Consider the following 27,009-nt stretch of genomic DNA (forward strand, 5'->3'; position numbering starts at 1 on the left):
ATATCCACGGGTCTACTACACAAGACAAATAATCAAAGCTAACACATGGATCGATCTGATTCCTTCAACTCAAAAAAGACACTTTAAAGAAAAAAACTTTTACATGGACGGATTCCCATCAGTCCCCAATGGTGACATATTTCATCATCTGGGTCTCCTCCAAATGTCACACTGGTGGCACTCAGGGCTACAACCCTTCCATCAGGAAAGGGGAGCTCGTGGATGTTCTTACTTATTTTGAACAAGCGCTGTAAGTAGACCTCTAGAAGTGAATGGTCAATTCTATGGGAATCGTGATTGCAGTGCAGTGACGTGTATTAGTGATGTGAATTAAAATTGATCAATGGAAAGCAAAATTATTTATTCACGCCTCACATTTTTAAAATATAAAAACTGCAAAAAGACAGTCTTGTACAAATAACTGTCTAGGTGTAAGGTCAACATGTTTCAGCAGTAAAGGGTATATTATCCAGTGCCTTCGTAAGGACCATAAATATTGCTACTGCAAGTGAATATTTTATATAAACAATGTGTCGTGTATGTAAAGAGTTGGAACTGATACCTCTTTACCTGTAATTGAGAATAACAATTTCTCTGGAAATTACTATTTCTGTAAGACAAAATTATGTATACATATTGTCAAATGAAAAACAGAATAGTCAAATGAGAAAACAGAAAGATTGTTATAATTGAAAGCTCCAATTCTTATCTCTGTGGCCAATAATTTCTATTGTGTCGACACCATATACATCTCTTGTATGTGTAAAAGACCTCACCTGGCCATGGCTCAGGAAATAGGAGGCACCGCTCTATGAAAAATAAGAAAAAAAGTAAGAAAAAGCCACATATTGACACCCAATGGGTATACAGCCTTAAAACCATATATCCATATTCTTACTATCAGTGCACTATAACTAATACTGTCATTACAACTAACAGGGACAACCAGTGCTTTCAAAATGTGGCATGTACATATACTTTGCAAACCAGGGGCTATAATGCTGTATTCATATACATCCCCACGTCATGATTAGTGGCAGCAATGCCAAGTATAACAAAATGTTACTTTAAGCGCCTCGATTAGTAGTTCAAAAGCGCCGCCTCTCTCCACATTGTGTTTGTTATTGGGTAGCACTACCTGTTTGGAACTGTTTAGACTGTTAGATGTTCGGTTTATTATCTTTGTGCACGGACTAACTAGATATGTGCACCGTGAGACACTTAATAATTAGGAATGAATCGTGGCAGATTTATCCCCCCACGATTACAGTGACGGACAGAAGGCACATCTATTGCGTTTGTCACACGGTTACTGACAACCAATGAGGAGCATGAAAACTATGGTTTTACCAGTAATCATGCCACTGTGTCAATATTTGCCGGCATCATGCAAAAAGTTATAATAATAATAATAAATGACGAATAACATCTTTGTTAGGCATACGCACATTCTGAGATATCAATGTATGTACATATAAGTCTGTCTATGCTACGCATATGGCCAGTGGAAAAAGCATAATACTGCGTGGCAAGCCTAGCGCCCGCGTTTCCCCTAAAAAACAGTCTTAAAGTATTAGTCTTTGAATGCCGCCTACCTCTCTGGCAGTTTCAAGAGCTGTCGGAGAGGTGCCAGCGTAGGATACGGCGCCATATTTTAATTTTACTAACTAGTTCTGCGCGTCACGTCTGGGGCGTCGACGTGACGCGTCTGTCACCTGATCCAAATAACGCACAGGGAGCATGGGAAATGTAGTCTACCCCACCAGTATGCCGCAAAGATATTAAAAATAGTATGCCTTTGTGTTAAATATATACTCCACATGGAAAACCAGTGGAACGGTCGATATTCTTAACGAGTGCAAAACCACTCAAACTGCATGATATAGGAGCGTGTCAATCACGGATTTTCAAATATCCATCCAGATCACATTCTATGTGTGGACCCCTTCTGTCATCTGTCTCCAACCATGAGGCGTACCAGCACACTTCGATTTTAAGCTCTACATATTATAGCAGCTTCTGGTTAAAACGTATAAACTAGGTGTAAACCAAGGCAAACTGGGGTGTTACAAAGTGTCCATCCAAATCGTATATTACGCGTAGACACTCATCTGTCTGGAACAATGATGCGTACGAGCACACTTCATATTTAAGCTCTACACATTGTGGCTGCTTTTGATTAAGATGTGAATTCAAGATGTAAACCAAAGCAGCCTACTCAATCCTATCATATGTTCATAAAATAGTCCAAGGTATGGCGTCGTTCAGCCCACTTTTGTCACTGTATTTTAAAAATCCATTCCGTTCTCATATCAACAGGAATCTTGACACATCTGTGATGTGTCTAGGAATCAGAGGTTGCTCCAGTACAGTCCACTTTATATCATCAGGACCATGTTTCATTTCTAGAAAGTGACTCGTTAATCTTGTTTGTTTTCTGCACCTTATAGTGCTTTTGTGCTCAAGTATTCTCAATTTCACTTTCCGGGTGGTCATGCCCACGTATTTTAAAGCTCGTGGACATGTAATAATATAGATCAAGTTTTCTCTGTTGCAATTAGTGAACTTTTTTTGTATCCATGACCTGTCTGTTCCTATGTTCACTGTTTTGGTGACCTCTTTTTGGGGACAAGCAGCGCAGGACCCACAAGGAAAAAGGCACTGTACTGCCGGTAGATTCCAAAGGGTGCCTATTGCTGGTGCTGGTTTAGTTCTTGGTCTTGTATTGACCAACTGGTCTCTAAGTTGGTACTCCTTTTAAAAGCAAAAAGGGGGGGGGTGGTATACGTTTGTTACCTATGTTCAGTATTCTCCAATGTTTACCAACACTTTTTTGAATTCCCGATGACATCGTACTGAAAGTATTAACAAATGTCATCCTGTTTGTCTCAGGTTTAACTACTGGTGCGTCCAACAAAGCCTCCCTTTTTAAAGGATCGACGAACCAGTTTTTTCGGGTAATTTCTGACCTGAAGTAGATTTAGAAAGTTCGGAGGCATAATTTTCAAAACTCTCCTTCGTGGAGCAATTTCTTAGAGCCCGAAGAAATTGCCCAAAGGGCAGATTATCTCTTAAGAGATTTAGGGTGATAACTGTCATAACTCAATAGCGAATTCCTAGCCATAGGATTTTTGTACAATTCTGGCTCTAAACCCGAAGGTGTGGCCACAATGAGTAAATCCAAAAAAGCTAGCTTCTCTTTATTGAATTCCACAGTAAATTTAAGGAATTCATTGCGGCTGTTGAGCCGCGTCAAAAAGAGGCCAATAGACTATTTTTCCTCACCCCACGACAAGAATGTCGTCTATGTAGCGCCTCCATAGACTTATTGAATCACGAAACGGGTTGGTCTGTGTTAGTACATGCTCCTGTTCAAAACCGTGGACATACAAATTCGCCAGACTGGGACCGAAAACGCTCCCCATACTGGTACCGGAGACTTGTAGATAGATGGTATCTTCGAACTTAAAGTTCTCCTTCATGGCGAGTTGAGCGCAAGCCATTATAAAACACACTGGAGTGATGGAGTCCAAGTCTCTACCAGATAGTAGTTGTGCAATTGCATCTAGTGTCTCATCTTGTGGGATAGACGTGTAGAGGGACTCTACATCAAATGAAACCAGCACATCAGTTGCCATATCAAAATCCACTTGAGGTAACAGACGAAGTACATCTTTGGTATCCTGCAGGTATGTCGGCATTTCCTTCACCATCGGCCTAAGGAAATGATCCACAAAAGTGGATAAAGATTCCAGGACTGATCCCAGTCCTGATATGATAGGTCTTCCCACAGGAGGTCTCTGCTGTTTATGGAAGTACGTAAAAATATGGCATAACTGGATGTGCTGTTGGTAAAAAAGCTGCTTCTTGAGTGTTTATACAGCCTTCATTTGTAGGTTCTTCAACCATCGCGGATATCATTTTAGTTATTCTTTCAGTTGGATCATCTTTCAAACAGCGATCTACTCTTCTGTCCTCCAGTTGTCATAAGCATTCGATACGATAGGTCTCCTTGTCAAGCACCACAATAGCCCCGCCTTTATCGGCTGGCTTAATAGTGATCTTAACATAGTCAGTGAGCCTCTGAAGGGCTAACCTTTCCCTCTTTGGATGATTACAAAAATAATTTTGATCTTTTTTTATCAATTGCTGCCACATCTTCAGTCACTGCCTTCTCAAATATCAATACTTGTGCCTGTGTCAAAGGAGCCGGAGGATTGAAAGTAGATAGTTTTTTCAAGCCGGTATTCGTATCCATTATAGCGGTTTCTTCTTGCTGCACCTTTTTAAAAAAGAAGTGCTAACGGATTTTCCGAAAAAACTTGAAAATTTCACATTTAGTCTGAAAGGCATCACCTTTGTAGGTAGACACAAAACCCAAACCGCAAATCAATACTGCTTGTTCATCATCAGTTAGGGAACGTGAGCTCAGATTTATAACTAAATTGTCTCTGTGCTGGTCCCTCCCTATTGAGGGGTCTTCTTCTTGGAGCTCCCAAGGCTCCTGGGAGTGGGTGGAGGGCTCCAATGCACCTGGGCTTGCTGGTTCCGACGTCTACCTCTGAAGCGGCCATGTCCTACCCCTAAAAAAGGCTGATCACTGTAATTATTGGCAAAATGAGGTGGTGGAAAAGGTCCCCTAGGTGGTTGCATTGCATGTTGAAACGGTGGAGCTGGGAAGCCCCATGGATTCGGTTGCCACCATTGTTGGAATTGATTTGGCAGACCTCCTCTCCATCTTGGTTGACAATTGCTCCCATGGCCTCTATTCTGTGGGCCGCCTTTTGAAGAGGAGTCCGAATCATTAGATCCCTCTACTGAGCTAGAGGTACCGTAAGATGAGCCTTGTCTCCGTCCTCTGCTTTTGAACTTATTCTCAAAGATTGAGAAATTTAAGAAGGATTTGGCTCGGTTTACGCACGAGAGTCTATCCATACACAAGTGAGACCTATGTTCCACCTGAGTTTAACAGCAGAGGACGGAGACCAGGCTCATGTTACGGTACCTCTAGCTCAGAAGAGGCATCTAGTGATTCAGACTCCTCTTCAAAAGCGGCCCACAGAATAGAGGCAGCGGGAGAAATTATCAACCAAGATGGAGAGGAGGTCCGCCAAATCAATTCCAACAATGGTGGCAACCGAATCCATGGGGCTTCCCAGCTCCACCGTTTCAACATGCAATGCAACCACCTATGGAACCTCTTGCACCACCTCATTTTGCCAATAATTACAGTGATCAGCCTTTTTTAGGGGAAGGACGGGTTGTTCCAGAGGGAGACGTCGGAACCAGCAAGCCCAGGTGCATTGGAGCCCTCCACCCTCTCCCAGGAGCCTTCGGAGCGCCAAGAAGAAGACCCCTCAACAGGGAGGGACCAGCACAGAGACAATCTGAGCTCACGTTCCCTAACTGATGATGAACAAGCAGTATTGAATCGCGGTTTGGGTTTTGTGTCTACCTACAAAGGTGATGCCTTTCAGACTCAATGTGAACTGTGCAAGTTTTTTCAGAAAATCCGTTTGCACTTCTTTTTTAAGAAGGAGCAGCAAGAAGAAACCACCATAATGGATACTAATACCGGCTTGAAAAAACGATCTACTTTCAATCCTCCGGCTCATTTGACACCGGCACAAGTATTGACATTTGAGAAGGCAGTGACTGAAGAAGTGGCAGCACTTGATAAAAAAAGATCAAAATTATTTTTGTAATCATCCAAAGAGGGAAAGGTTAGCCCTTCAGAGGCTCACTGACTATGTTAAGATCACTATTAATCCAGCCGATAAAGGCGGGGCTATTGTGGTGCTTGACGAGGAGACCTATCGTATCGAATGCTTATGACAACTGGGGGACAGAAGAGCAGATCGCTGTTTGAAAGATGATCCAACTGAAAGAATAACTAACATGATATCCGCGATGGTTGAAGAACCTACAAATGAAGGCTGGATAAACACTCAAGAAGCAGCTTTTTTACCAACAGCATATCCAGTTATGCCATATTTTTACGTACTTCCAAAAGTACATAAACAGTGGAGACCTCCTGTGGGAAGACCAATCCTATCCGGACTGGGATCAGTCCTGGAACCTTTATCCACTTTTGTGGCTAATTTCCTTAGGCCGATGGTGAAGGAAATGCCGACATACCTGCAGGATACCAAAGATGTACTTTGTCTGTTACCTCAAGTGGATTTTGATATGGCAACTGATGTAGAGTCCCTCTACACGTCTATCCCACAAGATGAGACACTAGATGCAATTGCACAACTATCTGGTAGAGATTTGGACTCCATCACTCCAGTGTGTTTTATAATGGCTTGCGCTCAACTCTCAATGAAGGAGAACTTTAAGTTCGAAGATAACATCTATCTTCAAGTCTCCGGTACCAGTATGGGGAGCGTTTTCGCTCCCAGTCTGGCGAATTTATAACCAAGGTTTCGAACAGGAGCATGTACTAACACAGACCAACCCATTTTGTGATTCAATAAGTCTATGGAGGCGCTACATAGATGACGTTCTTGTCGTGTGACGAGGAGAAATAGTCTATTGGCCTTTTTTTGACGTGGCTCAACAGCAGCAATGAATTCCTTAAATTTACTGTGGAATTCAATAAAGAGAAACTAGCTTTTTTGGATTTACTCATTGTGGCCACACCTTCGGGTTTAGAGCCAGAATTGTACAAAAATCCTATGGCCAGGTATTCGCTATTGAGGTATGACAGTGATCGCCCTAAATCTCTTAGAGATAATCTGCCCTTCGGGCAATTTCTTCGGGCTCAAAGAAATTGCTCCACGAAGGAGAGTTTTGAAAGTGATGCCTCAACTTTCTAATCGACTTCAGGTCAGAAATTACCCGAAAAAACTGGTTCGTCGATCCTTTAAAAGGGCTTCCAATAACAGGGAGGCTTTGTTGGACGCACCAGTAGTTAAACCTGAGACAAACAGGATGAGATTTGTTAATACTTTCAGTACGATGTCATCGGGAATTCAAAAAAGTGTTCGTAAACATTGGAGAATACTGAATATAGGTAACAAACATATACCACCCCCCCCTTTTTGCTTTTAAAAGGAGTACCAACCTTAGAGACCAGTTGGTCCATACAAGACCAAGAACTAATCCAGCAATAGGCACCCTTTGGAATCTACCGGTAGTTCAGGGCCATTTTCCTTGTGGCTCCTGCGCTGCTTGTCCCCAAACAGAGATCACCAAAACAGTGAACATAGGAACAGACAGGCCATGGATACAAAAAAAGTTCACTAATTGCAACAGCGAAAAGTTAATCTATATGATTACATGTCCATGTGCTTTAAAATACGTGGGCATGACCACGCGGAAAGTGAAATTGAGAATACTTGAGCACAAAAGCACTAAGGTGCAGAAAACAAACCAGATTAACGAGACACTTTCTAGAAATGAAACATGGTCCTGATGATATAAAGTGGACTGTACTGGAACAACCTCTGATTCCTGGACACATCACATATGTGTCCAGATTCCTGTTGATAAGGGAACGGAATGGATTTTTTAAAATACAGAGTGACAAAAGTGGGCTGAACGACGCCATACCTTGTACTATTTTATGAACATATGTTAGGATTGAGTAGGCTGCCTTGGTTTACATCTTGAATTCACGTCTTAATCCTAAGCAACTACAATGTGTAGAGCTTAAATGTGAAGTGTGCTCATATGCTTCATTGTTCAAGACAGATGACCTAGTGTCTATGCGTAATATGATTTGGATGGACACTTTGTAACAACCCAGTTTGCCTTAGTTTACACCTTGTTTATATGTTTTAACCAGAAGCTGCCATAATATGTAGTGCTCTAATCGAAGTGTGCTGGTACGCTTCATGGTTGGAGACAGATGACAGAAGGAGTCCACACACAGAATGTGATATGGATGTATATTTGAAAATCCGTGATTGACACGCTCCTATTTCATGCAGTTTTTGAGCGTTTTCAAGTGGTTTTGCACTCGTAAAGAATATCGATCGTTCCACTGGTTATCCATGTGGAATATATATTTAACACAAAGCCAAACTTTTTTAATATCTTTGCGGCATGCTGGTGGGGTAGACTACATTTCCCATGCACCCTGTGGGTTATTTGCATCAGGTGACAGATGCGTCACGTCGACACCCCAGACGTGACGCGCAGCTCTTGTTTGTAAAATTAAAATATGGTGCTGTATCCTACGCGGGCACCTCCCCGACGGCTCTTGAAACCGCCAGAGGTACCGATGGAGAGGTAGGCGGCCTTCAAAGACTCTAATACATTAAGACTGTCTGTTTTTTAGGGGAAACGCAGGCGCTAGACTTGGCACGCAGTATTATGCTTTTTCCGCTGGCCATATGCGTAGCATAGACAGACTTATATGTACATACATTGATATCTCAGAATGTGCGTATGCCTAACAAAGATGTTATTCGTCATTTATTATTATTATTTTAACTTTTTGTATGATGCCGGCAAATATTGACACAGTGGCATGATTACTAGTAAAATCATAGTTTTCATGCTCCTCATTGGTTGTCAGTAACCGTGTGACAAACGCAATAGATGTGCCTTCTGTCCGTCACTAATCGTAGGGGATAGGTCTGCCACGATTCATTCCTAATTAAGTGTCTCACAGTGCACATATCTAGTAAGTCCATGCACAAAGATAATAAACCGAACATCTAACAGTCTAAACTGTTTCAAACGGGTAGTGAAACCCAATAACAAACACGATGTGCAGAGAGGCGGCGCTTTCGAACTACTAATCGAGGCGCTTAAAGTAACATTTTGTTATACTTGGCATTGCTGCCACTAATCATGACGTGGGGATGTATATGAATACAGCATTATAGCCCCTGGTTTGCAAAGTATATGTACATGCCACATTTTGAAAGCACTGGTTGTCCCTGTTAGTTGTAATGACAGTATTAGTTATAGTGCACTGATAGTAAGAATATTGATATATGGTTTTAAGGCTGTATACCCATTGGGTGTCAATATGCGTCTTTTTCTTACTTTTTTCTTATTTTTCATAGAGCGGTGCCTCCTATGTCCTGAGTTGTGGCCAGGTGAGGCGAGGTCTTATCCTCTTAAAAGACGGGTAAGCTAATATTACACATACAAGAGATGTATATGGTGTCGGACCCAATAGAAATTATTGGCCACAGAGATAAGAATTGGAGCTTTCAATTATAACAGGATCTTTCTGTTTCTCATTTGACAATATGTATACATAATTTTGTGTTACAGAAATCGTAATTTCCAGAGGCATTGTTATTCTCAATTACAGGTAAAGAGGTTGTATCAGTTCCAACTGTTTACATACATGACACATTGTTTATGTATAATATTCACTTGCAGCAGCAATATTTATGGCCCTTACGAAGGCACTGGATTATATATCCTTTACTTCTGAAATGTTGACCTTTTACACCTAGACAGTTATTTGTACAAGACTGTCTTTTTTGTTCCTGTCGGGCACTAGACCTACACACACAAGTGAGGTGCCATTGTTTCAGAAGACGTGGGAGCATAGCATAGAAGAGAAGAATATTTTTTATTGCAAGATGGATTTAGCTGTATTTGTGCCTTCCAAATGTAAACCAGTATGTAAGAAAGAAAGCATTTTGAAAAATACCTTCTAAATCATATGTTAATACGGGTACCCACAAATTCAGAGATGTAGAAATAACCACAGCTCCTTAACTCTATATTTTGGGCACATTTCAGAAATATATAAGTTTACTTGATACTCGTTTTTCCCTCTAAATATTTCACTATATTAATTGGTCTATACTCAGTACAGAATGAAAAGCCAATGTATGGTGCTGCTCAGTTGATGGCGCCCAAAAAACTTTTACATCCCTGCAACCAAAAGGGTCTACTAAACGTAATGGCACATTGCTTTTGTAAATCTGCTATCGTGACAAAAAGTTACAAGTGAAAACATTGTTTCAAATGGATTGCTTTTTTTCTACTCTTTCAATATTTCTTTATTTTAGTTTTTTTGGAAAAGGCCTTGAGGGATCTACACATATGACCCCTTGCTGAACTTGGATTTTTGTCTACTTTTCATAAGTAGCATTTTTGAATCATTTCTGCAAGTTCCTGAAAGCTGGGAAGATGGTGACCAAAGCACATGAAGCATTTTGTTGATGGCATTTTTAGGAATAAAAATGCACTTTTATCCAAAGCACTGTTTTCCTATTTTCCTCCCAATACTCAAAGTTTAGCTATATTTTAGCTATTTTCGCTGACCCCTTTAGGGAAATCCACAAACCATGGGTACCTATTGAATCCTCATGATGTTGGAAAAAAGGGCACAAATTTGGTGTGGCTACCTTATGTGGACAATAGGTTATGGAGGGCTAAGCATGAACTACCCCAAATTGTCTAAAAACAAAAAAAAAAACCTCAGCACTTGGGTGGGTTCGATTGGCTTTAACAAATGTTTTTATAATTAATAAGCAAGGCCTACTGCCTTTTTGATAACTTCTCATAATAAAACCGATCAGAGCTATAGCATCCGACTTAGCATTTACCAGTGAACCAATCACTCATATTGCCTTCATCGTGGGTTTGCTACCATAACCAAATCGGGCCTACTTTAATGCATGTATGCTTTCCAATATACTGTCAGATATACAGTTGAAAAAATTTCAAATGTGTACAAAATTATAGGTGAAATACTGTCTCTGCAAAGAGGACATAATGAGGATTATCGCTGTTTAATTCTGTCACACATATTGAGAGTATCAAGGGACTGACCTTTGACCAAATATGGTGATCCAGTGCAAGTAATTTTGTTGAGTGAAAAACACAGGGCTAGTACAGGGGGGAAATAAAGCCTGGGCTGGACAGCTCTGATATTCCAACAATGCAAGACATTAATTCCTAAAACTTACAGGGTCTTCTTATGTTATGTAGATTTGTAGAGCACACTATCATCTGGGAGGGTATCCGGGCACTGAGCAGGTGTGAGCTTAACCAAATCTAAGGTTTAGTGCAGTGGTTCCCAAACCTTTTCTACCCGCTGCTCCCTTGGCCCATTGGCCACTGCCCGTGGCTCCCCACTTTTACTTTATTTGGAGGGTGGGGTGGATGTAAGCCCGGCCTCAGGAGCACTTGCATTTTTCTCCCTGAAAATAATTGGGATGAAGGTATTATAATCCTATTCGCAGGGTGTCTCGTACTACTAAGGCGGCGCCTCTAATAAAATATTCCTAGTTGCACTTCTTTGCCCATGCCTTTTTTAGAGTACCCTCTCAATTTTGTTATCCCACTTACAGTGCTAGATAGCACCCCTATGCATGTAGGCCCCATTGCCAAAGTGTTTCTGCACTTGAAGAATATTTGCATGCACTACCATTTCTACCCATATCATACGTGCCAACACACCTGTCTCAGCAGGGTGACTCATGTATTTTTAAACGACATACAGCTGTATTTTTACTGTCTCCTCCCTAAAATTGCCTCTAAATTCATGCAAGTAAAATAAATTCCTGATTTTTATTTTTAAACATCCCTCTTTCTTGCTTCCAAATGTTGGCATTATGCCGTATGATGTTTTACTTCCCTGTGCTCAAGGAGAGAGCTGGCTTGTCTGGTAATGTGTGTGTACTGAAAGAAATGTGTACTGGAAGTACCTATGATTCAAGTACAAATGTCAATACATAATAATACTTGGGGGCAGATTACGATGTCGTTTGGAAAGGCTCCGAACAGCATTCGGATTCTCCGAATCTGATTGGGAACTTATGTTTCCGACCGAATCAGATACATTTCCGACTGACCGATTACTATGCAAGGAAACCATTCGGGCTGTCTGTTTCGGTTTTGATCAGCATTTGGACAGCCGAGTCGTTGAGAGCCGAATCGTACAGCTCTATGGATACGGTTTCCTACCGAGCGATTATGATGCCAGATTCTGACAGCCGTTCTGAATCGGTCTGCCCAACCCAAAACTGCTGTCGGAATCTGACTTTGGGGGCCTGAAGCAGGCTCCCCTTCACTTGTAGGCATCCAGTTGGGGCACTTCGGGGTACCCCATGGACCCCTCTTTCCAACCATGCACAGCTTGGCAGGCACCATGAGGTGCCCGCCACAGAGTCCAATGTTTTCCCCAACCACCCCTTTTTTCAATGGGAGCCTGTGTTCTCGTTCGGAACACAGGCTCCCATTGAAGTCAATGCAAGTCTGACCGAACAATGTTCAGAAGCACCGTAAACGGTCGATCGGATTCGCAGAACCCGTTTCGAACAGAAACCATTCCGGAACCTATTCGGTCCGAGAGTTTCTGACCGACTTCGTTATCAGACCCTTAGTGTGTTTAATCGACAGGACAACTGTACTTTCCTGATAAGTTGCATCGGTACACAATAAATCAGGCCTGTTCCGTTTACTTTGGAAGTGTTGGAATATGGGGATCCAGTGAAATATGGAGGTCATCTCTCTCTCGACATGCCATCAGTTAAGCACTACATTTTCATCTTTAGGCATGTCACTTACAAATCGATGACATCATGCATTTAAGTCTAATTAAACTGAAACCAACAATCCCTTCAACATTAAGGGACCGATTTACAAGCCCCTTGCGCTGCCTGTACCTCACTCTTTGTGACGCACTGGCAGCGCATCACACTGCCCCATATTTACAAGGACAGTAAAAGCCACCCTGCGTGGCTTTTCCTGTCCTTGTAAATACGGCACCCTTACGCGCAGTACTTTGCATGAAAGGGGTATTCCATGGGTATTGCTGTGGGTGTTGGAACCAGACACATTTCCAGATTTACGAGGATTTGTAAACCTGGAAATGCGTCGGTATGCTACGCCACCCTAGGGGTGGCGTAGCGAGGCGCAACGAGGAGAAATGTTTTTATTTCTCCTTGTTCTTTTCCTTTTTCAATGCGTGCTGCTTTCTACAGCGCGCATTGAAAGAGGAAAATGCCTGTAGTGATTGTTTTTGCGCAGTAAGGTGCCCCTTCCTGCACAAAAACAAACTCCCCATGACACAGACATCCTTGCACCATTGTGCCAGGGTGCCTGCGCCGGCGCATGGCAGCTGTTTGTGCGCCAGCACAGGAATGCGACATATCCTTGTAAATATGTTGCATTCTTGTGCTCTGAAAAAGCCGCAGCGGGGCGCAGCCAAAGGGCTTGCGGTGCCACGGTGCGGCACCTTCTTGTAAATCTGCCCCTAAATGTATTGGAGTGCTTGGTGCGTGGCTCCCCTGGCTAGGTTTGACGGCTCCCCAGGGAGCCACGGGACACAGTTGAGGAACCACTGGCTTAGTAGGACTAATTGAAAAGCCAGATCTTCAGCTTTTTGCAGAGTTCAAGAACTGAGGTTTAGGATCTAATGTGTAGTGGCAGATCGTTCCACGCTTTAGGAGCAATGTAGGTTAAGGTTGACCTCTGGATCTGGTTTCCGTATGTGTGGGATATGTGAAAGCTGGAGTCCAGATAAGCGAAGGTGTCTAAAGGTTTGTGAAAGCAAATCCGAATGTTGAGGTATGCTGGGCCAGTGTTATGTAGTGCCTTCAAAAATATGGGTGAGGAGTTTTAATTGTGCCCGTTTGTATACGGGAATCTAGTGGAGCTCCTTAAGGATTGTGGTGTGATGCGAATGTGGCATGTGTGGTTGGGCGATTCTGGCCACCACGTTCTGAATAGTCTGTAGCCTTCTGGTAAGTTTTTAGGTTGACTCTGGGCAGCACATAAGCTGCTATGCAAGGCATGCTGTAATTATGCTGTGACTTGAATCTTTTCCATTAGTTCCTGTTCATGCCCTTCATAAATGCATGCTTTTGGTTGGTCAGCGTGCTTAATTAGTCCCTTTTTTGTGTTTCAAACCCTCCCAGGAGACTATCTCCATTATACGTGGTCTTGTGCTTTTTTTATATAGGTTCCATTGTGCTCATTATTTTTTTCTTGTTTCCCTCAGCTTGTTTGATCAGCAAAGCGCCTGCTCAGACACTGTGCTACATGATTTGGTCAGCATTTGCATTGCAGCTTCCATTATTGTTTTACTTTGTGGGCCGTGGGCCTTTTAACGATGTGCCCGTTTCTATTTTCACCATCTTGTTTTGTTTCCTTCTTGTGGCAGCCTGCTTCCCCTGTGCTGTCTCTCCCTACCCCTTCACACCGGCTCCACCACCCCTCCGAGATCGCTCCTTGCATTTTTAAATGATTTGTCCTAAATCGCAGGATGTTGAGCCGACGCCAAGACTAGGACTCCTCAGGCTGTAACTCTGACCGCACACCCTACATTGCTGTTTTTTAAATGCTGCCAAATGGAGTTATTTATAAGCTCAAAGGCTTTTCCAGTCACATTGCATGCCGTCTCTCCCCAACCACTCACTGCTTTCATTTTTACCATAGTCTTTGTTTCGTGCTCGCCCGCGCCGTGTCTTCCTACCCCTTCACCCCATACCCATCACCTCTCTGAGATAGCTGCTTGTATTTCAAGTGATTTGTCCAAAATCATTGGTCGCCACTTTCATTTTCACAATCTCCTTCTTGTTTCCTGCTCGTGGAAGCCTGCTTGCTCTGTGCTGTTTCTCCGTACCTCTTCACCCAGCCCCCACCACTCCTCTGAGATCAGTGCTTGTATTTTAAGTAATTAGCCCAAAGTCACTGGACATCACTTGCTTATCAGCAACTCGCCACTCTGAAAGCTCTGGGGCCACATAATATGCTGCATTACTAAACCCTTAATAGGTCCCAAAGGTGTGACCTATTGCATTGCAAATGCTTGTGTTTTTGGATCCTAGCCTAGACAGTGTTCCCATAGTCCAGTTTGCTTGTAACCAGGGCGTGTGTGACAGTGTTCCAGGTCCTGATTGGGAGACATTTGAAAATCTTTCTCAGTACCTTCAGGTTATGAAAGTATGAGGTGTGGACTGTGTTGACTTGGGCGGGCATGTTGACTTTGCTGTTGATGACCATCCCGAGGTTCTTTGTGCGGATGCCAGTCCCAGCTCTGTTGGCCACGTGGTGGAGTCCGACAGTTAAGTGCTCTTCCCGATATCACAATATTTGGTCTTGTTGGTAGTCCATTTCAGACAGTTGGTCTTCACCCAATGGGTGATTTAAGTCATACGGGCGTTGAACTTGATCCATGTCCTAGGCGTCTTGTCTGAGACGGAATGAATGATCTGTGTGTCATTGACGTAGGATAGGACATTGATGTTGTGAGAGCGGATGATGCAGGCTAGAGGGGGATCATGTGTGTGTGTGTTAAAGAGAGTCCGGCTCAGGAAAAATCCTTGCGGAGCTCCGCAGATTAGGTTGTGGGCGTCCGTGTTGTAAGGTGGAAGGCTTACTGACTGGGTCATTCGTCATGAAGAAGCAAATCCATCAGAGTGTGTGTTTGGATTCTGATGTAGTGTAGGTGTTGGATGAGGATACAGTGGGACAATGTGTTAAATGGCGACGAAGAGAGCCAGGAATATGAGGGCAGATGAGAGCCGTGCCAGTGATGAGGGCAGTTGCCTTGCTGTGGTTGGGTCCGAAACCAGATTGAGCGGTGAGTAATGAGTGAAGGATGTAAGAGGTAGTGTCAGAATATGGATCTTTAAGATAAGTTTGGCCAGCAGGATGCCTGGTATAGATTAATACTGAGCTATGGTCAGAAAGAACACTATGAAAAACTGATATATTGCAGTCACTGAGATTTCTGCAAAAAATGCTTCAAAATGTATTTTATTTAAGCAATTCTTAAAGCGCGCAAATACCCATAGGTGTCTCGGCGCTGCGGACTAGGCAAGGAAGACCAGGCGCGGAAGGATTGACTGAAAAACCAGGTCTAACTGTTGCCGGAATGTAAGCAGGGTGGGACTGGCCTTGATGTGGAAGGGGAGTGTGTTCCATAATTTGGCGGTGGCGACTGTGAATCTTCTGTCGCCCCAAGATGCTTTCTTGGTTCGGGGAATAGTCAACAGGTTCGCTGTTGAGCGCAAGGATCTGCTGGGCTTGTAGGGGCAGAGAGTTTTCCTGAGAAACTGAGGTCGGGTGTCGTGGATTGCCCTGTATGCAATGCATAGGGCCTTGAATCTGGTGCTGCTCCTGATGGGTAGCCAGTGGAGCTGCCGCACCACGTTTGATATAGGTTTGAATTTAGGAGTGGCTGTCAGAATCCTGGCGGCTGCATTCTGCACTAGTTGTAATTTATTTATGACTCTTTCTTGAGCATTGAGTAGATCATTACAATAGTCGACTTTTGACATGACTAGTGTACTGATGAGAGTCCTGCCGGTGTTGGTTGGGAGGAAAGGTAGGAGTTTTTCCATTTTAATGCTGCAAAATTTCCATTTTGATGACACAAGATCCTGGGTGGGGGTCTGTCCATGTAACAATATACCACTCTGCAGACTTTAATACAGAGTAATAGCAGTCCACCTTTTATTTTTGTTTCGTAATTCTTTATTGAAAGTTAAAGAAGAGCATAGCTGGGGTCTATTGTTACATGTTCATTTGTGCTATTGCAAAGGAAAACTGCACAGCGAGGGAAAGGGGGGAGATGGGACTAGGAACGGTGGGGGAGGAGAAGGGTTGGAGGAGGAGAGGGGGAGGTAGGGGCAAGTTGGTGGGGGGAGGGGACGGGGTCAGCGGACAGCCCATGTTTCTTGGAACACCTCCTCCTGGTCCTGCAGGCCATATATTACACGTTTGTGGAACGCTGTTTGAACCATTGATACCATCCAGTCCTCCTCCTAATTTCCGTGGGTGACTCTCACCTTTAAATGCATATTGATTTTGACATATCCTTCTCGTAACGCATTCGTTTGCAACCATAACCAACTCTGTTCTGATGTATTGACGCCCTCTCTCACAAGTCAAAAAAAGTGCAATACACATTTGTTTCTGTAGAAGCACACAATGTCTGCCTTATCAAATACTGTGCACAAGATAACCAACAGGTGGGGAAAGCTTGAAAGCCCTTCTCTCAGAAGTATTTCTGAAACCTTTTTTCTTCAGTTGATCACATAAGATCTGTCGACAGCAGCACTGTAAATGCAGTCCTAAAAATTAGGATCTGCTCATAGATGATAGGAACCGCACAGTCTCCAATATTTAATTTCTGTGAAAACAAGTTATTAGTCTTTGGAAATTCCACAGTATCCCATAAAGCTAAAACCATGTAAAATTAATTTGACAAAACATATTGTGCTGGGGCAGATACCTTCTTGAGGTCCAAGTTTTGTATTTTTATTTTAAATTAGAAGTTCGGTGTTCATCCTGTTTACTTTAAAATAGGTTTTTATTGACTTTTTTACATTGACAAGCGCATAATGGCCACATCACTAACCAACAGTACAATATTTAGCAAACCAATTGCCCCATTGTCCCCAGCACAAATATAATATGGCAGACTATCTAACTACTACATGGTGTAGGTCCAGGCCGGCAGATGACAAATATGCTAACTGAGCGAACGGTTGACCCTGTGCTTATGTATAGTAATGAGTGGGTCATAATAAAATACCCAAGGGCACACTGGCAAGTTACTCACCCAAGTCCCCAATGTCTATGTACCTGGAGGTCAATTACAACCAATAGCACGTGACCCCAGTAGGTTTGTCCCCCGTGAGGAACGTTTCCTGCAGTGGGTCGTAATAAAATACCCAAGGGCACACTGGCAAGTTACTCCCCCAAGTCCCCCTCGTCTATGCACCTGGAGGTCAATTACAACCAATAGCGCGTGACCCCAGTAGGGTTGTCCCCCGTGAGGAACGTCTCCTGCCTATGGTTCGTGTTAGACCTGTCAGCCCTTTGGGTGGTCCCTCCTCATCATTATTTATTTTGTCCCACTTTTGCCTCAAACCCTGTTAGTATTTTTCCTTTTTGGGAACCACCAGACTTTTTAGTGTTGATGCAGGGTCAGGGAGCCATTTTCCCTACCCCTGGAACTTCTGTCTGAGGGCCTGAAACACAAAATGGTGGCCACCCATTGTCACCTGAGACATAGCTGGAACCTACTAGTACCTTCCAGAACATTCTAGAACCCTGTGACAGTGTGAGGCAGGTTTAGAATGTTGGGAAGCCAGCTCAGATTTGGCAGTTGGAGTAGGCAGTTGGCACCTGACTGGAGAGGAGAGAGGACAGAGAAACAGAAGGAGTAAGGCAGCAGGGCTGGAAACTTGTGCCTGGAGTGGGGTCCAGAAACCCACCCTTGATACTAGTCCCTACTGACCAAGCCCAGCCTAAAGCCCTGTGTGGGATAAAGACCAGAAAATCATCTTAAGGACCTGAACAGCCGGAACAGGCCTTAAAGGAGAAGAACAGCAAGTTCCTGACCTGTTTGGTGGAATCCTCCTGGAGACCCGACGTCGAGAAGCCTGGAGACCTGGAGCCCGAGGTGGAGAAGCGGCGCTGACAGAAGGCAGACGTCGTACCCGGAGCCGCTAGAGGTTGAGTGAGGGCGCCGACGGAGGTCGTGGAGAGACACCGGAGGTCGAGTAGAAGTCACCTGAGGTCGAGGTGAGGCGTCGACGGGGGAGTGAGGTCCGCCCTCCGGAGTCGCCGGAAGCTGAAGTGGAGCCGACGGAGGTCGGGAGTGGAGGTCGCACTCCGGAGTCGCCCGGAAGCGGGGGAACCGTGACCCTGTGACGCCGGAACACGACATCGAGCCGAGGCCGCCCAGCGACATCAATCCGGAGCCGCCTCACGGCATCGACCCGGCGTCAGGTAAAGCAGATCGACGCAACATCGAACCGAGGCCGGCCAGCGACATCGAATCGAAACCGCCCGACGGCATCGACACGGCGTCAAGTGGAACAGATCAACGCGACATCGAACCGGAGCCGCCCAGCGGCGTCGACTCGGTGCCGAGCGGAGCCGATCTTCGTGAAAAGGGCAGTAAGTGGTAGAAAGGACATCTGAGGCCCTGTGGAGCCCTAAAAGACCAGTCTTGGGGCTAGAGGGGTGTTGGGACCAACCTGAGAGTGCTAGGGGGTGAACTGAGACTGGTGCAGGGACCTGTGTGAGGGACTGTGTAGTTGGAAGAATCAGAACCTTAGGTTTCCCTCATTCTACCTCAGCTTAGGCCCCAGCCTTGACCACTCTAGGTGGGACATCCCCAGGCCACCCCAGTGACCATAAGCTGTACTTGGGCATGGTAAAATCAATCTACCTCATAACTGTGATCTGATTTGCAATTGTTTGATGGCTATATTATGTATTGAAGGTGTTTTATTTATTGTCTGACCGTATTTATTCCTGCCTTGTATTTATTGTCTGACAGTATTTATTTGCCCTATGTATTTATCGCACCTCTATTTATTCCTTGTGTATTTATGACCTAATCCTATTTATTGCACCTGCAAAGTGTTATTATTTAATTGACCTGCTATTTCTGAAGAAAATCCTTTTGTATTGTATTTGTGTCATAACCCTGCAACTAAGTGAAAAATTAAGATAAACACAAAGATTCTTTCATAAATTTTTATGGTGTAGAGTCGTTTTTGGAACGGATGAACGCATGGTTATTGTGAGGGTGTGACGTACGCTTAACACGGTGCCTGACCCCCGACCGCTCGAGCCAAGCTACCCCTTGTGTTGGGAAAAACCGGGTGACTGCTAACCCGGTTGCCCGGGGTTTTCTAACAGTTCCTTTGACCAAGGGGAACCTAATTTACTTCATGTTAAAAGATTCCTCGGGCTGCACCATGCAAAAAATGAAATCGAGAGATCTGGGTTGTCTTGGGTTTTTGATGTGTAGATCACTTGATACAATCTGCCAAACTTTTTGTAGCTTTTCTGTCTTGAAGCCACTCTTAACTGTTTGGCACTTTTTATGATAACCATTTTGCAGCCTGGTTATTCAATTAAAATCGTAATACTAAACCTGTTCCCCCCCCCCCCCCCCCCCCCCCCCCCCACCCTCCCTCAATTTTACTAGCTTTATTACCTTCTGCTTAACTTGGCCCATTTCCTGGTTCAGGGATGTCCTTTCCATCTCTGCCATCTGATAGGTCTGTGGCCCATTTGCTTTTTAATTAACCTGCCAACTGCTGCACCTTGAAAGTTGTGTTACTTACTATTGAAACCTACTGTAAAACTGAATATTTGACTTATAGGAGTATCACATTTATTTGCTTTTACATCTTGAAAGCTAATCTCAAACTATAAAACGTCAATTTTATGTGCTCTGCAAGTTCTGCAAGTAACCATTATCTAGGTTGAAAGCTCTGATGGACATGCTGCGGTCCGAGGGTGTCCTTGGAAGATATTCAATCCAATAATGCTCTGGGCAAATTGCTAAGCATATTGTGCCTCTCCCGCCTCCTTCATTATTTCGGATTTGAAATCTGATTTGCAGTTTAGTATTGTATAGAGAATGAATCAAGAGCAAGCTACCTCTGTGGTTTGAGCCTGAACTTGGCTCTTAGTTCATGCTTGCATCTTTTACCACCCATCTCCATCCTCCCCAATCCAAAACCATTCCTTGCTTCAGTGTAGAATATTGGAAAAAAACATATAGGACCTAGGTGTGGCGAGTTGGTGATGTAATGGCAGGTGGTACCTGTTCACGAGGGGGAAGATGTTTGTTGTGTGGGAGAGTAGGTAATTCCCAAAGTGTGTGACCACCTTGCTTTGCTCACCAACACACTGAAGCTGGTGGAGTTTTTTCTGACCCCTGGCTCAAATTCTTTTTTTAAAAAAAAAAATCCAATAGTCAGCCTGCTTTTTTAGGGAGAAGTCTTACTAGGCACTAGAATAAAAAGCACGAACAGTGGGTGATATACCTTAGTGAGCCGCTGACTGCTTGAGATTGAAGGCCTACATTTGAGTTATAGGTAGTCTGTGATGTGCATATTCTGATTGCTTGCCAGCAGTCATTGAGATTGGCCCTAACTCGGTGCCCTATTGTTATTGGGTAAAATGAATTGGTAAAATATTCTGCATCATCAAATCAGTTTGACCACCATTTCAGCCAATAAGAATTCATTCCTTTGTTGGGACCTCTGGGAATGCCGATAATCGCTTTGGGTATCCCATACTAAACTGTGGTCCTGGGAATGTCATATTCTTTCTGTGTTTGTGCACGAAATACAACTTTTTCTAGTACACATGCATTTTATTTTATTTTGAAAAACTAATTCCACACTGTACTTAGTCTAAAAGAAAAGGCCGACTTATGATATTTTCACGTTTTGGCAAAGAGCACAATCAAATCCCCTGTCAATCTGTTTTAGCAGGTTAGTGATAAAGGATGAGCTGAGGACATCGGTCCATTTGAAAAATGTTGGCGCCTAAATCATCTACATCATTTAAATATTTCCCTTAATTTGTCCACTTGACGCCCAAACCAATTATGGCGCTAAACGCGAGCTGTGCTTTAAAAGTACCCCCAGGACAAGAGTCCGGTTGGGCGCCTAACTCGGACTAAAACCTCTGGTATGCACAGAGTTGCCTGCGTATTAGCCATTGTGTGCGTGGCAAAGGGTGTTAATGTGTGACATGTCCCCCACATTAGTTCCATAACTGGAAATTTATAGCTTTCCTATTTTTTTATCTTTTTGTTTTTGGTTTAGGGTACTTTCTGAGACTGGAAGTTTCCTTATTGTGCTCTACTCGCAAACGCACAAAGAACCCGAATTTTATGAATGCCTTCCTTGTAGTGGAAATAAAGAGTTAAGTTTCCAGCTTTTGAACTGCAGTGAGTCATTGCATCTGTACAAGGTAAGTCTATGTTTAATTGTAGCTGCATGATGCTGTGTTTTTTTGATTATTTTATTTTTATTTTGAGTTCCCGACGCAGATTTAGTCCTTCGGAATCAGGTGTTTGTTTAGTAGTTATGAAACGCACACAAAGCTGGCTGTGTGATCTTAGTCCCTGTTTTCCAGACCAGGTTACTTGTAATGATTCTCAGCAAAATGTTTTGTGAACTGTGGTTTTCTAGGCCATTGAGCTTATAGAAGCGCATGATTAGTGTGGGCCGCGGGACTGTGAAGGTACTGTGTGCCGAGTTTTAATATCCTCTTTCTCTTAATACTGGTAGCGGAGACACTTCACTCTACAAAGTTCAAGATGACGAAATATACCGTATTAGTCAACTACGAGACATTGTGGCGTACTGTGAGCTATTTGTGTGTTCTGTAATGTTTCCCCCCATATTTAGCAGGTTTCTGACGTAGTAGGAAATAATTTCATTTTTCATCTTCAATGTGGTCAGATTTTTCTGGAGCCCCAAAACAATGCAAGGTTTGCAAGTTTATTCTCCTTTAAATTTGAATTTTAAGAATTTTCTCTGCATGTATTGCATTGACTAATATGCCACATTATTAAAAATTGAATACATCACAGGTGTTCCCTGAACGTATGACCGCAAGTTGAATGTTACGAGAGATGTCAGACTTCCTTTGTCAATAGCTGTTAGCCAAATAGTATTTGTCAGGACTGTAGACCTTCAGAGAAAGGGATGGCTTATTCTCATAATTGACTGCAGCAGTCCAAATCCCTCTCCATGGCCTTTATAGCTGCGGTTCAAGTGTTTTATGAAATCTAGTGCCATCAGAGATTCAGGACTATATTAGAAATGTTCTTTTCTGACAACTGGTCTAGAGAATCCAGCCAGAGATTTGCATTGACCGCCGGGCGAGTTTGCGAGGAGGAGGACGCAGAGTAGCTGCGCCGCTGATCTTGCCAATCTTTGTACATTTGTGCCTCTGTGCACCACCGGGACGCCGAGTTGCTGCCTGCGGCCCCCGCAGCTTCTGCTGAACTTCGCTGGTTTTTGACACTCCACTAGGCCTGGGCGGCAAGTTCCGTTCGTGGAATTTGGGCAATTTCGCGTTATGCGGAGAACGCAAAATTGTCAAATTCCGCTTTCCGCGACTTCGCGAAATTTTTGCTTGTTCGCGTTCTCAAAATGCGTGTTCGCGAGATATTTCTCCCCGAGCACGCAAACGGCGATTGTGAACAGGAAAAAAGCATCGCGAACAAGCAATTCCGCGTTTTCGTGGAATTTCTGCGTGTTCGCGGAGATTTTTTACCGTTTCGAGGAGATTTGCGTAACGCGATTACGCAAATTCCGCCCACCCCTAGACTCCACCCTGCACGGAGACTGACTGATCCAGCGAGAACAGCGAGGAGCCGGGTGCAAGTGCGGAGCTGCTCTCCAGAATCCAGAGCCGGAGTGGCGGGGCCCGCCGTGCTGCACCATTCTCTGTGGAGGACCCCACAAACTGTCCCGTGAAATATTACAAAAGAAAAACGTGAAAGGCGGTGCAACGTGTGGCCTGACGTGGCGAGAAGAAAACTTAAGATCTGCGGGAGCGCAAGGGCCAACGGCTTGCCAAATGCCCTATTCCGGCATGACCCTTCATTCTGGTCTGGCATCTTCACCCCGCCTTGCCTTGGCATTTGAAATACTGGGACTCAAGGAAGGAGTCACCCAATGAATACGATCCACGACTAAGTTTGGATACTGGTATACTTCCAAAGGTAATTTTTACTCAGTCATACATGACCCTACACCCTAATTCACTTAGGTTACACAACTAGAAGGACCCCATCATTACCTTGCTCTCCTTTACAGCACAGCGCGGCCTTCCCATTGTGAATTGTTCCATATGATGGAAACGCGTCTCGCTATTACACTGTTGGTAAGCGAACCTTGCGATCACTACATTTTAATTATGCTCATCAGTGCAACTTCCTAATTTCGATTCCTTCAACCCACAGGTGTAGGACTTATCCCTCACACCATTCTAGGTTGCCCATCTAGTCCTGAAGAAGACCCGCAAGGCTGAGGCCACAAAACCTCCCCCTCACCTCCCCGCCCCCTTTAGCCCCAAGTCAGGTCGAAACGTCGACGCCCGTACCAAGTGGCCTGGATCACTTATTCTACTTCAAGAACGTGCCACTCGACTATACATCTTTGTGTCTAAAAACTGCATTGCAAAAACGTTGATTATTTTGATGTGACCAGGTTTCAGTAGACTGGGACGTATGACCAGTTCAACAGCAAATGTTTTTAAGTTCCTTTTTCTTCACCCTTCTGTGATTCCAATTCACTTCTTAAGCACCCTCCACTTACCTCCCCTCTCTTTTTTGCACGTTCCTTTTGGAGCAACCTATCCTTTCAAAAAAATTGCAAAAAACAAAATACAATGAATATTTAACTGTACACCCTGTGATATATATATATATATATATATATATATATATATATATATATATATATATATATATATAAATATCAGGTGTGAGACATAAGCATTGTGGTTGTTGCACTTTTCTTCTCTCTCAAAACTAAATTGTGTACAGTATTGATTACTGCGGGCCTACGCATTGAGGCTCCTAAAAATTGTGTTTGCACTCGTGACTGTGAAATTGATATATATCAGAACTGGTCTGGGACCATTGTATTTGTATCATATTGAACCCAGGTCCATGACCATGATTGGGTAACCCCATTTTTGTAATAGCAGTCATATTCTCAGCAGCCTATTAACCCAACTGGTGGGAAACCTGTGCTTCAGTGCCATAGGCCATTGAAAGATTTTAGGAGGGACATTTTTTTCTGCTGTCTTATAATCTGTGTATGGTGCCTCTATAGCGGCAAGTGGAGGCCAGCGATGGAAAGGTGAAGACGGTTGTCATGGCACCCATGTGAAGGAAGAATATTTGGGGAAAAAATCTACAATTTAGTTCCCATGGTGCGAAACCAAAAAGCATTCACCGTTCTTCCAAAGAAGATGAAAGTATTACTTTTTATCTGATTTTTAGATTTTCTGTTTAGACCACCTGGGTGGCTTTTCTATCCAGTTATTTGAAAGGGATCATTTAAAGAACCCATGTAACCCACCAATCCTGCTATATTCCAGTGAGTTCAAAAAGCCAATATTCGTTAAATGTGCTGTCCGTGTAACCTACAGGTTTTAGGACTAACCTTTTAGATTGTCAGGCTCAGAATTATTTTTTTTACACATTTTTTTGCACCAGTATAATTGGAAAATAGTCTGAAGCGAGAAATTTAGAGTGTTCTTTTCAAAAGAAAATTCAAAAATGATTCAACATCTTCTTATTATAAATAGTTTTCAATGTTTATTCCCGGTTTCTTTTTTTCAGAATGCTGATGTTTCCCATAAATCGCCAATCCAATGTGAGCTGAGCGCAGCAACACAGAGTGCAGAGATCGACTTTTTTAATGGGATTTCCAAGGATGTTTCACTGTTAACGTAAGTGTACCATGTTTTTGCAGATTACATGCATATGCTCTCCAACCTTTTCAGAAACGGCCTAGAAATAGCTTCACTTTTTTTTTAGATAGCCTCATCAAATTAATACCTAAATGAAGTGTACATATAGAGGGGGCTTTGGTTCAGCCCTCTTCCTTAATCTGCTTGTCCAAGTGGGATTTGCATTTTACTTCCTCCCACTATAGCATACAGCATGAGGCACAAGGTCTCCCCAATTTCACCCATTGGTTATTTTGCACCATTCGTGATAGCATTTTCCCTGATGACATGTATACGTCCTAAACAGAAGCAACCTAGTTTTTTGTGGGTTATTTTTGTTTTCTTCAATTCTATCTTAATCCCCTTTTTATTTAATTAGTATTGTTTTTAAGTACATACTAGTCTGTTTAAAGCATGTCTTCTGGTTTCAGTAATTCAAAGCCATAATACCTTTTCTCTTCACCAATAATCATATTTGCATGTGATCATTAAAACTAAAAATGTTTTTCTGTACCTGTCCGAAGTGTACTTGCCTGCTTAAAGCACCTGTACTATTTTAAAAATATTTTTAAAAAGTAATTGCATTCAGTTTTAATACATTTGAAATTTTATTACAAGCATATAGCCACCACAATTAGGAGGTGAGACATTTTCTGTTTTTTGTGGCATATGCTTGCAATAAAAGAACCTAATCATACCACCATCTTGTTAAGGCCAAACCGGTTGACTTTGTCAGTGCTTGTTTGAGTTTTTCATTTTATCATATTCCGTTTTGTATGATTTTAAGTTTCCATTGCACTGGATAGCCTAGTGTGTTCTGCAGATAAAGCCTGAGGTCAGGTCTCCTAAATGCCTTCATTTAATTGGCAAGAGAAAAAATAAACAGTTTGAATTTTTAATCCTTCAGCCCCTTGTGTACTTCTTGCACGTTACTCCAGTACCACTAGCTGAAGCGTGCAATAAACAAAGGGAAAGTGGTGAGTTACGGGGTGATATGGCATGTTATGCGTATTTATACCCACTATTTCCCTACCTCAAACTTGCAAAGTTGGGCCTACTACATGCTTACTGGAGTGTTTTTAAACAGTTGTGTCTCGTTCTAAGAAAAGATGAGCCAAGTTATTCAGTTTAACCAACCACTCCTCAAGAACTTCTATAAGGGGCCAGACCAAAAAATGAATCTGCTGGCTCTGATGTAGGGTATTAATTGACGCGAGTCATGGTTCTTGTGATTTCTTCAGACTTCAAATTCTTAGCATGAAGACAGCTTTCCAGGTACTTGTTACTTCTACCACAAGCCAAGCCAACTCCTGACCTCATTGGGGTTTTCAATCCATTAACCAAGGTCCCACCTGATACCCACACAGAGTATTTCCTTCATTAGGGCTGCCATAGGCACTGTTACATTCATTACCTTTCCACCTACCCAGCTAGTCCGGGACTTTCAGAATATGATCCCTATATTTCAGGATCAATCCTAGTTTGCGGTGAGGACGGCTCTGTGGCTTCTTGATTCTAACCTCATGCGTCATCATCAACCCAAATGCCAGATGGGGTTGCTGGCCCTACAGTGGGACCTCGGATTTCAGTGGGCCCTGTATCAGATTTGCCTCTCTATCCAGATCTCAGAGGAGATCACTCCAAATCTTCTGTGGTTGAAGACAAGTGCCAAACTGGCTTGCGGCAGGCCACTCTACCTCCCTCCTCCCACCTAGGCTTCACTGTTGGAATAAATGGATTACTACTGGGTTGGGGTCTGAAGGGGGAGGGAGCGTCACCTAGGAGAGGTGGGATCAGAGGCCTGTCATCTCTAGTAAAAAACCGACTCCGCAG

The 27,009-nt window shown here is 43.3% G+C and overlaps 1 protein-coding gene across 1 annotated transcript in view; it reads left to right on the forward strand.

Moving 5' to 3' along the window:
• Positions 1 to 27,009, forward strand: part of STIL (STIL centriolar assembly protein) — a 310,496-nt gene that overhangs the window by 114,820 nt on the left and 168,667 nt on the right. The window contains exons 9-10 of the mRNA XM_085602678.1: positions 21,525 to 21,672; positions 25,067 to 25,176. Coding sequence (XP_085458804.1) covers positions 21,525 to 21,672; positions 25,067 to 25,176 — 258 coding nt within the window. The remainder of the gene's footprint in view (positions 1 to 21,524; positions 21,673 to 25,066; positions 25,177 to 27,009) is intronic.

Source organism: Triturus cristatus, chromosome 4_2 (assembly GCF_964204655.1).
Source record: "Triturus cristatus chromosome 4_2, aTriCri1.1, whole genome shotgun sequence".
Taxonomy (NCBI): domain Eukaryota; kingdom Metazoa; phylum Chordata; class Amphibia; order Caudata; family Salamandridae; genus Triturus; species Triturus cristatus.